The sequence below is a fragment of the Neolamprologus multifasciatus genome, chromosome 18 (genome assembly GCF_963576455.1).
Source record: "Neolamprologus multifasciatus chromosome 18, fNeoMul1.2, whole genome shotgun sequence".
In the NCBI taxonomy this organism is placed as follows: Eukaryota; Metazoa; Chordata; class Actinopteri; order Cichliformes; family Cichlidae; genus Neolamprologus; species Neolamprologus multifasciatus.
Window position 1 is genome coordinate 36,789,565 of NC_140456.1, and position 12,110 is coordinate 36,801,674.

The 12,110-nt window shown below is 41.6% G+C and overlaps 2 protein-coding genes and 1 long non-coding RNA gene across 4 annotated transcripts in view; 2 read left to right on the plus strand and 1 right to left on the minus strand.

The window, feature by feature from the left end:
• LOC146498584 (protein NLRC3-like) overlaps positions 1-6,612 on the plus strand; it is a 350,052-nt gene extending 343,440 nt beyond the window's left edge. Inside the window, exons 10-11 of one of the 2 annotated variants that reach the window (XM_085139931.1) lie at positions 2,512-2,558; positions 2,656-6,612. In XM_085139931.1, the coding sequence (XP_084996057.1) occupies positions 2,512-2,558; positions 2,656-3,194 (586 nt within the window). In that variant the 3' untranslated portion in view covers positions 3,195-6,612. Of the gene's footprint in view, positions 1-80; positions 1,189-2,511; positions 2,559-2,655 lie in introns of those variants that run through there. The other variant, XM_085139928.1, reaches the window with a different exon arrangement.
• The window catches only part of LOC146498588 (uncharacterized), a 133,534-nt gene that overhangs the window by 90,080 nt on the left and 31,344 nt on the right, over positions 1-12,110 (minus strand). The gene's annotated exons all lie outside the window — the stretch shown is intronic.
• The window catches only part of LOC146498589 (NACHT, LRR and PYD domains-containing protein 12-like), an 88,541-nt gene that overhangs the window by 26,777 nt on the left and 49,654 nt on the right, over positions 1-12,110 (plus strand). The window lies entirely within an intron of this gene.

The following is a 12,110-nucleotide window of genomic DNA, read 5'->3' on the forward strand; positions in this document are numbered from 1 at the left end:
GATATAACAATATTATACAATGCAATAAGTGACGTGTGTGATATTTATATTTGTGCTTTGTTTTTGTTGTCTTTCCTCAGGAGAACAATCTCAAATAGATGAAGACCTGGTTAGCATGGTGATCGAGGACTCCCAGCCATTTAGCATTGTGGAGGACAAAGGATTTAAAAGATTTGTTAAATCGTTAAATCCTAGCTATGTTCTCCCCATTAAAAAGGTCATAAAAGCAGTGAAAATGTAGTTTTTACAGAATAAAATGTGAACAAGCAGGACTGAGGGCTCAGTCTGTAGCTGTCCATACCTTAACGTTACAAAAGCACAACCACTGTCCACACCCCAACCACACCTCACCTCACAGTAAATGATCATTTCCATTTTAAGCATTTCCAAATAATCATTTTCCATACTGCCAGTATAAATATACACAGTATGCTGCCATCACTACAATATACATGTTTTACACACTCCTTTTGTTGTTGACATTTACAGGCTGTGTGCAAAAGGCCACACTCTTCAAATTCATGCCAACTAATATTTTTACGTCCAGTAGGTGTCCTACTAGAGCAAATGAAGCTTCAAGAAGCTTTGCGCTCGGGTGAACCAATTGGATGAAAAGCTTCAGTGCTTCATGAAGCTTCATCTGCCCATCACTACATAAAAGAGGTCAACTAAATATAACTCTACGAAAAGTAATTTCCAGAAACTTAAACAAAACAAAGTGAGACACAACTTAACTCACAAACTGACCTAATTACAAAGACACATGAGGGTAGCTTTTATAATGATTTGGCCAAACCATTTGAACACAATAGGGGGGGAAACAAAAACACACTAATATTAACTAAGCACAGAATAGCCTAACTAAACCTAAAACACCCCTGCTCCTGGTAAGCCCATGGTTGGTCCTGCTGAGCAGGCATTTTGTTCACAGAGTCCTCAGCCACGCCTTTTGCCCAGACAGGAAACAGCCACCGCCCAAACCCAGGTAACTCAAAGAAAGAGAAACATAATTAATATAACAAAACATTTTAGAAAAACCACACAATGTTATTATGTGCGCGCCTCACAATATCAGTGCTAGGTTTAACCAAATGATTAATGAATTATATTAATGAAGAAAACTGCAAAGCAAACTAATAAAGTGAAAAATTGACTAATTTACCCCTGTGTGGCTGATGCCATCACAGTTCATGTCTTTCATGATGACACGAACACCGTGGCGTTTGCAGATGGTACAAAGTACAGGGATAGCGAGCGCAAAAAAGGCGACTGCTCACGGCGCCGGGCTGTTGTTACAGGAGAAAGAAGCGGAAATGACACCGTGACATATAACAAAATAACATCACCTGTTTCTGATGTTAGTTGTTTTGACTGCTTTTACATTATATTGAAATATATGTAATGTTCATGTATGCTGCAATGCAAACGGAGTGATGCAAATAAAAAACATCGACCCACAAATTACGGTGCGACCCTATAATTAGTCCGGGTTACCGGGGACTGTTATTGCCGATGAACAGGTGTCGCTATGTGACTGCAGCCTAAATTGGGCTGCATTGAGTTCATTACTTTTCTTTTATCCCGCCGCCTACGCATCACTTTGAGAGTTAATATGAGATCTCTCTCTGTGAAAAAATAACTAAAAATCCCACTGACGTGTGTATAAATCTATATACGTATAATGTCCCGCTGGGCAGCAACTTAAAAAAAAAACTTTTTTTGAAGTGTTGTGAACGCAGCGCGCTGGGGCGAATGTCCGCGTTTTCCCAATAGAAAGGAGGAAGCCAGCAAGGCACAGAAAGGAAAGAAACACTCCAGGGCAACGCTGCTGTAACTTTTACTCATTGAGAAATGTTTCCCTGCTTGCATCAAGCCCGGCTGGTGTCCCCTGAGATCCATATCTCACCCTGATTGGTGGGTTAATTCAGCTCCGCACACAACACTGTAAAGTGTCATACATTATCAAACTAACATTAAATTTTCATATTAAGGTGGGGGCCAAAAACTATCGTCCTGCGGGTCGGAATTGGCCCGTGGGCCGCGAGTTTGAGACCCCTGGTGTAGGAGGACACCTACTCTGTGTCTGGTTAAGTATAAGAGCCCTTTGTTAGGGGGACCACTGGACTCTTAGCACCAGAACTAGACGTAAAAACAGAGGTGAGCTTTATCGATCGCTGCAGCCAAACTCTGGAACAGTCGCCCTTCACATCAGGTCGTCACCAACACTCGACATTTTTAAAACCCGGTTGGAAACACATTTGTACTCTGTAGCTTTCAATTCTGACGAGTTTTTATAGTAAGTACTGTGTATGTTTCCTATTTTATCTCTACTCTGTGCAGCACTTTGGCTCAACCTGTTTTTAAATGTGCTGATAAATAAATGTAGATTTCTTTGAATAAAACAGTGGAGCCGAGCTTTGAGCTCAGTGTGTAACAGTGTGTGTATGAGAGCCATGTAATGTCCATGTGTGCATGCTGACTGTGCTGCTCTGACCCCCCTCCTCCTTTCAGGGTGGAGCCTGCTGGAGTCCGATGGTTGAGACCAGGTCTGAGGAAGTGTAAGTGTGTTTTTAATGGGATTCATGAAAACAAAGCAGCACACATTCAACCATCTTCATCATGTCAGGCCTGCTTTGTGTTTGTTCTCTCCATCAGATTCCTGTCAACTCACAATCGACACAAACACAGTGAACACAAACCTCCAACTGTCTGACAACAAGAGGAAGGTGACACGTGTGAGGAAGCTTCAGTCATATCCTGATCATCCAGACAGATTTGATGATTGGGCTCAGCTGCTGTGTAGAAATGGTGTGACTGGTCGCTGTTACTGGGAGGTTGAGTGGAGAGGAGGCGTTTATATATCAGGGAGTTACAGAAAAATCAGAAGGAAAGGAGGCAGTAAGGACTGTTTGTTTGGATGGAATGATCAGTCCTGGAGTCTGATCTGCTCTGATGATGGTCCTCATTCTGTTTGGCACAATAACAGACAAACATCCATCTCCCCCTCCTCCTCCTCCTCCTCTGTCTCTAAGAGAGCAGCAGTGTATGTGGACTGTCCTGCTGGCACTCTGTCCTTCTACAGAGTCTCCTCTGACACTCTGATCCACCTCCACACCTTCAACACCACATTCACTCAAACTCTTTATCCTGGGTTTGGGTTCTTGTCTCCTGGTTCCTCAGTGTCCCTGTGCTGAGTGGGGTGTAAAGAGTGTCTCCTGTTAGAGAAGCACTCTGACTGTTGAACAGATAGTTCAGTCTGTACATGTCTGTCTCTTTCACTCACAAACACGTTTTCAGATTCATGGATTCAATCAGTTGATGTTTGAAACTCTTCTAAATGATTCCTTGTAAACTTCTTCCTCTTCAGTCACAAACAAACAGGAAGTGATGTCACATGTGTTCCTGTCCACACAGCAGAATGAGTCTATTGCTGACAGTGATGTACAAACAGAGTGAGCATTTCTGAGGTCCAAAATAAACTGAGTAGTTCACTGAATGAACAATGGACTGTGAGCTCAGTTCCTTCATCATTAGTATGGATTATATATGTATATGTATTATATTAGTATCATATATATCAGGTGCTGCAGCTGCTGGTTTCAGTCATTGTGCAAATGTGCTGTTTGTAAGGTTGTAAAGCTGCAGTCAGCTGAGACTGAAGAAGTCACCTGATCAGTGAGCAAACGTTTCTGAAAACGTCCAGATGAACAGAATCAACCTTTTGGGATCAGCCAGCAATGCAGCATCATTGTTGTTCAGGTTCAGAGGTTTGCAGGAATGAACTGATGACCAGAAACAGCTGCAAAGTCCAATAAAATACCAGCTGGAGTTCAGCTGCATTTGAAGAAGTCAAAGAAAAGTAAGGATGGCAAAGGGCGATGTTTTCTTCCAAAGAACTGAAAACATGGTCGACGCCTCATTAGAAGAATAATCTGGACATTTGTGAGGAACTCTAACCAAGAAAGCAACACAAGAAAGCAACGTCAAACAGATCCAACAGACAGTTTCCATGACTGGAAATGTTGAGTGTAAAAATGCTACATTGCATTATTGCATCCTCTCACCACAGGAGGTGCTGTTGGCACCACTGATTGCTGATCAGCTGTTCTCTGATGATCTGATTGATACTGTGAATAACGGGACTCACTGAACTCTGTGACACAGTGAAGATTACAGAGTTTAACTTCAACATCTGACTGACGTCACACAGACAGAAGGATGAACCAGTGAGGCACAGAACACAGTTACTGGAGATACTGGATCAGCTCCATGTGAACCTCTGATGGAGAAGCTGCTGAGCCAGAGAAACATCAGGACATGACAGGCAGCTGCACTTATCTAACAACATGTAGCAGAGCTGATCTATGTTAGAGGATCTATCACAGCAGCTGAAGCCAAAGTCCAACACTGGATAGCAGCTGAGCCTGTGCTGAGTGTAGTGTTACAGGAAAAGGGCAGAAACACTGACACTGGTAGCTCACAGTGATGCTGACTGGGGCACAGAGCTGAATGATGCAGCATCAGGACACTGTTTCAGTCTGACTGACAGAGAAACCTGTAGCTGTATCTACATGTGAGGCAGAGGCTACACAAGCAGCTTTCTATGTTTCACAGTGACTGAGATCTTCAGTGGGGGTGGACATGCTCCTGTACAGACCTCTGAGGAGAACCAAGGTGCAGTCAAAGAGTCCAGTCTGTCCTCACAGATGTGAACATGTGGTTTCATCAGGTCTGCTGTCAGCCAGCAGGCTCACATCAGAATCACTGTTCCTGAAAAACACAGTCTGTGTGACATCATCAGTCAGCTGATTGTCCCAGATCTGAATGGTTTCTGTCTCTACTGAGGAAGTCAGAGAATATCACTGAGGTGTGGATCAGGTCTGAGTGACCTGTGGAGGGACAGCTTTAAACAGTCCACAGGTCTCACGTCCTGCTCAGTCTGGTAGCAGATACCTCGTATTGTTCCAGATGTGCTGACATCACCAGCAGCAGCAGCACAGCTGTGTGATACGATGAATCTCAGTTATTGATCCAACACACAGTAAATACAAAGATCAGGATTTCTGAGAGTAATCATTATGAGTCTGAACACATGATCACTGAATGTTAGTCTCCACAATAATAAGCTAACACAAGCAAACACAGCTTTCAGCTCTTATTTTGAAACTGGCTTATTTAGAGAGCTGTGATGTGAGCGTGCCTGGCTCTGAGGCACTTGGGTCAGCCTCTGTTGTTTAGAAGTGTTACAGACTGTGAATGACACAGACCTGTCAGTTTTCATGTTTGTCTGTAACACAGCTCAGGGGCTCCATGCTGAACGCATCCATCCAGTGTTATTGATCCAGGACTAATACCAGCATTGGGATCAATACTACAATACACAATCACATGTGTCCACGTGATGTGTTTGACCAGCTTTATTCATTAATGATCAATCAACTTATTTACTGCATCTGAGTCCAGCTTCATTTAAATGATCCAACCCATGGAAATGACATCAGTCCTACAGAAGCACTTAATGCTAACAGGAAGTCATTTATTAAGGTGGAATAACACAGAGACACAACCACTCACAGTTAACCTGACCCCACTAACTGCATGTGTTTGGACTGTGGGAGGAAGCCGGAGTACCGGAGAGGACGCACACAAACACGGGAGAGCATGAAGCTCAGCACTGAAACAAAGATGGTGGATTTGACCTCAGGACCAGGTGCATAATTTCTAGGGGGGTTACGGGGGTCGTGACCCCCCAATAATCAGATCCAGCCAATATAATTTCATCATTTCAGTTTATAAAATTGTGAATTATCTTGCATAAATAGCTTGTTGATTTTCTTTAATCGTTTCAATTATTATCAGCAAAATAGTTCCATGTTTAATCTTCTATAAATGTAACCCCGCCTCCTTCTCCACATACTTGGTATTACTCAACCAGCTTTGTCTACCAAACCTTCACTGTTTGCTGTGTTTGTTAGCGCAGTCGCTGGTGCCAGAGACTGTCAGTGACTTCAGTCTGAGGGTTTGAAGTTTCCATGTCTGTGTGATGTGAAGGCTGCTGGTTAAACTGGGACTCACTGTTTAAAGCACTGAGTGCTCATAGAGAGATGCTCCATGAGTCCCAGTACAGACTACAAACATGGTGGAAACTTAGCTTTGATATCCACACACTCTGCACGTCTGTGAGTAACTGTGATGAAGATGTGCAGAGATCTGTGTACAAACAGGAGAAAGACTGTAAAGACTCTGTGCTTCTAACAGCCTCTGTTAACATATGTGAGGCTGTTTGTTGTTGTTGCCATGGAGCTTTTCACTGTTTGGGTCAGCAGGTCATGTGATCAGGTTTGTTCTGTGAAAGCTCGACGATGGTTCAGTGTCAGGGTTTGTTTGCATTCATCAATAAATATCTAAATAAATCAAAGACTCCATGTTTTTTCTTTCATTATGTGACCTCTGCTCATCCATCTCTGTGTGTATCAGGATACATTTAGTTCATAATACACAGAAAAATCAGAGTTATTACCTGTAATAAATGTGAAAGTAAAGATTCCTGCAGTGATAACCAGGCAGGACTGAAACACATCCAAGCTGTCACCACGGTAACAGCACCGTCCATCCACAGGTGAGGGGAGGATCAGAAAGAGGGACTTTCACCATACATACATACATACACCACAGTTGACAGGTAACCCTACTGGAGTCGCCAATAGTGACTAGAGATGGCACGATACCACTTTTTTATGTCTGATACCGATATCATGAAATTTGGATATCTGCCGATACCGATATGAATCCGATATAGTGTTTTTTAATCAATAAAACTGTTTTTAATATCTTGCTGCTTTTTGCCTAAGTTCATACTCAAGTTTAAAAAAAATAACAACACTAAAGCTATTCTGTTATACCTGTATGCAAAAAAATATTTCATAGTTCAGCAACACTGATCAATCTAATAAACTTAAACCTGCACCATCCTCCCTATTCTGGTGTTTTAAAGAGTACTTAGCAGAAATATTAAGCAACCTAACTAATATGGTTCCAACTCCCAGCAACAACAAATAAAAAAATAGGGAACCACCCCTCATGCTCCACCTCATGATGCTTAATCGACATAATCAACTTTAATTTGATGCTGTGTGGGGAAAAAAATGCACAGAAATAAATTATTTTTCAAGAATAATTAAATAGATTCAACATCTTTCTTCAACAGAACTGCAGACTGCACAGATGGTTCCCAAAGGAAAAAGTACTATAGCTTACTAGGGTATATTAGACTTAACAGTTACTATATACAGTAATGGACTTCTATGTATTTTACATCAGATTAAAACTTTGGGTGTAAGATTCAGATAATTATTTATTAAAAGCTCGACATTTTAAATGAGAATAAGAAAGAAAAGTATGTCTTTGTGCCCCCTTTTCCCTGTTCATGCCCTATCGGCCCCCCTGGCTACACTTTGCTAGATCCGCCCCTGCACAGTTACGTCAGCTGTAGAAAAAGATCCTGGTGTAGAAATAATATTAAATAAATTCTAACAACAGCTGATCAAGCTTAAACGTGCTGCTGTTGTTCAGCTGCTGGTTTCCTCTTTCTGGTGCAAAGTGAGACAAAAACAAACAAGAGAGATGATCAGCTGATCATTGATCAGTTTCATGATTGAAGTAGCAGCAGGAGAGAGAGAGAGCGAGAGGCAGTCGCTCCATATATCGGTTGTTAAGCTTAACACTGGAATGCTTTACAAACATTCAGAGATGAACTTACACACTTGCTTTACTTCTCTCTGGGATAACTTTGTCGGAGATGAAATGCCGGGTTGTTAGCGAGGTCAAAATGCTCAACCAGACCGCTGACAGGTCTTACACGCCACAGCCGCTCTATCACGTGATGCACACTGCTCCGACGTGCTACGGTTATGAGGCGAGTTATGTGTCGCAAGTTTTGTGAGGTGCTTTCGTGATATTTAATGGATCGATTACATTTTTTATTTCTCTCCGATATCCGATCCAGTAATTTAGGTCAGTATCGGACCGATACCGATACGTAATATCGGATCGGTCCATCTCTAGTAAATAGTGCACATTCATACAGTGCAGACCAGCAGCGGCTCACATATTTTGTGCTCTAAGAACAAACCGAAACCAGCGAGTGATGTCACAGTGATCGTGTCCATCTTTCATATGCAGTCTGTGGATATATCATGGTTTTAATGCCTCTGACAGCTTGTCATGAAATACAATGTGATTAACGCGGTTTTGTTTTAGAGGACTGAGGGACCTCCAGGGTCAAGAGGGTTGCTTTTTATTTTTGTAAAGAGTCACACGGTGTGCTCGGGTGCTTGAAAATCTTTTCCTTTTCACCAAAGCCCTCTGTTCGTTTGAGCTCAGTCTAAACGTGTTTGTGGTTTTCTGTTTGAACCCTGAAAGAAAAATTAAACTTCCTATAATGACTCTGCCGGGGATGCAATTTCAACAAAGAAAAGTGTCCTTTCAGAAAAACACAAAGCATTTACATGGGGACCGAGCCCCCTCCCAGTGACCCCCGTTGATTCCAGTCAGGTTGTTTTGCAGCTGAGCTCTAATGAAACTCTGAGTCTATTTTGGTTTGTGCGACATGAAAACATTCGGGTGCCTCGGGCTGCACGCTGATCACAGTTCACAGGTTCTAAACAAGCGAGAACACGAAGACGACAAGTGTTTCCTGTCATCGGAGATTTACGCATCTGAGAGTGGAAACAGGATCAAACAATCAAATGTGTCTGTGCAAACGAGCTGAAAGCACACGAAAGGATCCCAGACCAGCCCCGTCTCTCAAAGTGATCAACACGAAAGCTCGTGAAGTTTCATTTGAGGTCACGCAGGTTACATTTTCTTTGAAACTACTGATTATGTGTCAAATTCAGAACTATTGCTGCAATATAACCCAAATAATACTTTTTATTGTGTATTTAATGAGATTACAGTGGTATCGCTGTGAGATCTGGCTGTTATAATAAAGGAAAAGTTAATGGAGTTATCAGTCATTGCTGTACTTGAAAGGAGAGATGGCCCAGCCAGATTTATTGTAATAAAATGCGTGGACAGCAACATGAGCCCACAGTTTCATGTCTCTATTGTTTTATAGTTTGGAAAATGATTTGCCAAAGATGAGTTCTTCCAGTTTTCTGCAGACTGCACGACCTGACTGTGGAAGTCTGTTTCTGCCACCGAAATATGAAGTCGATAATAGTTTTGTGTTATTTTATTTTATTTGTTTATTTTGTTATTTAGTTGGAGTCAATAAGTGGAGATAATAACCTGTTAAGTTTTGGATTATGATGATCTCTGTCAGTGCCTGCATAAAAATCTCAACTGTAGCTCAACACAACACAACCAAGTGCAGCACAATGAAAACACTGACCCTGGGTTTAACGAGGACCAGAATGATCCAGAACAGAGTCAACGACTAATTAAATCTGACGGGTACTTAAATACAAAAACACATGCAGAGTTCATTTTTCATGTGCTGCAGCCTCACGCTCCATGGAGATATAAAGTCAGAGCAACTATACGTTACTCTTAGTGCGCATTTTTAATTTCTTTTACTATCCCTTTATCATCCAACCAGAGTCAGAGAGGAGTCTACCCCACCTACCACAGGGCGAGAGGCGGGGTACACCCAGGACAGGTCACCACTGAAGTACCATCAAATCAAATGAAAACATCTCTACAATAACTCTGCAGGGCTGTTTGAAGGACTTTTACGTTGCTCCATTGCTGCACTTCAAACTTGTCCTCAGAGCAAACATCAAATTCTCTTTCAAACTCTGAGACTCTGGAAGTCTCCTGGATACTCGTAGAATAAGACGACGGCACAGAAGCCAACCAAAGTGCTGCTGTGCATGTGGTCAGCACTGACATGGACTACAGATTTAGAATATTTTCACTCCCTCACCTTCCCCAGACAGTCCTAATGTTACGCTCTTTAAATGCCATCAGACATTGGCAGGACGGAGTCTGGAGGAGCCTAATGGAGGAGAGGAGCTCTGCCTCTTTGGCTACATCCACACGTACACGAGTGTTTTTGAAAACACAGAGTTTCTGTTTTTTTGTTTTTTTAAAAAAATCCCGTCCACACGTGCAGTTTTGAAAAATATCTCCATCCACATGTTAACGCCAAAAAACAAAGTCAAACACTGTCGAGAACATGCCAAATCCTATCTGTGTAGAAACGATGGCCAATCAGAAGTCTAGAATCCTGGGAGGGAAAGACTAAACAGGGTTTTGTGCCACTGAAAAGGTTAAATACTTGTTGTTGTGTTTTTCTGGGATGGCAGCTAATTTTGTGTTGCTTTTCTGATGCTTTCATCATTTCAAATGTTAATAACTAAAAACAGTATTTTGGCTGGTGTAGACTCACAACTTATGAATCAATAAAACACATATAGCAGGCATAAATGTAATGTTTTTAAATTTTATTTATTCAAAACCGACGACGACGTTGGCAGATAGATTAACAGCAGCAGTATTTTGTAGAAATTCATCTCATGTAACCAATAACGTGGCGCAAAACGTGACATCAAAAAAGGCGTACACCTTTGATGTGGCGTGACTAAATCTGCTTTTTCCTCGTACACACGTAAACGCAAAAAATAAGTTTTCAAAAATCTCAGTTTTCAGTTAAAACGCCGTTTACGTGTGGACGAAAGGCGCAAACGCTCAGAAAAATCTGCGTTTTCAAAAATCCCGGTGTACGTGTGGGCGTGGCCTTACTCAGCTTTGATGCTGCGAACATGTTCCAAGAATAAAATTAAGTAACCGGTCAAGGCAGGAGTGGCAGAGCAACCCTTATATCCGGTTTCTTGTATTTAAAAAATACTCAGTTACAGCGCACGTTTAAACAGATGATCTTTGTGGGTGGGATAAACCTGTCTTCTCTCAGCAAGAAGGTCCTGGGTTTGAATCCATGTCTGATTCTCTCCTGGTACCCTGACATCCTCCCACAGTTTAACTGCTTCTTGCCTAATAACAGTTGGGATAGGGTTACACACACACACACAGTCATGTTTTCATATCTCCGTGGGGACATTGATGTAATGCTTTACCTAACACTTAACCCTAACCCTAAAAACTGAATGCCTAACCCTAACCCTCAGCCCTAAACCGAACCATAACCTAATTGTACCCCTGACACTAAAACACCATGTTTAGTCTCAAAAACGCCTTCAAACTCTTGGGGACGCTCATTTTGTCCACACAAGTAGAGTCACATTCCAGTTTCTGTACAACTGATTATGATGCATATTTTACTATTGCTATGTTCACATCATCTCCTTGGCTTTATTATTGAAAGCCTGGAGATACTCTGACTTGTGCATGGCTGATGTGAAGTATGATTAGTCCTACATGACTTACACCATCAACAACAGAGGCAATGAAAGCTTTGTTGTTAACAGGTTGGATGGTAAAGTCAAATGTCTAATTCTACACTTGTGTTGGGTAAAGTTATTCTCACTGCAGCAGATTTATATCTGTGGTTTCACAGGGCGTGATGTGGAGCTCAGCGCTGAGGTGCAGTTCTCCTTGGAGACCGGCATCCTGGCTGAAAATATTATCATGCTTCCAAAACATGGTACTTTCAGCTTTTATTTTGAAAGAAACCAAACTTGAAAACTAATCCCCTTATTCCTCTTTTTATTTGTTCTTCAGAGGAGTGTCACCTGGACAAACTCAGGGCTATTCTAGGGCCTTTGTTATTATTTGACTCCATAGAAATAAAACTGAATTGAATCAAACAAACACTTTGCTTTATTCTCTTTTTTAACAAATACGTTGAAGTCCATCTATAACAACACAGCTGAGATCTCCTTTTTAATCAAGTGTTTACATCCGTTGTACAGATCTGTATACAAAACAATCATTTACGTCCCACAGAAGTCTAGTTACACTTAACTATACAAGAACTCGTAAATGAAAGAAACATAAAACACATGATAACAAAAAAAGAGAAAGAATTCATGTGTTAGTGATGTTTTTGCAGCCCTAATGGCTCATGTTGGAGAAACAAGCTGAGGTACGTGGAAAGTTCACATACACAAGTGGGAGTGAGCGTACACAAAGAGAGAAAAACACAACTG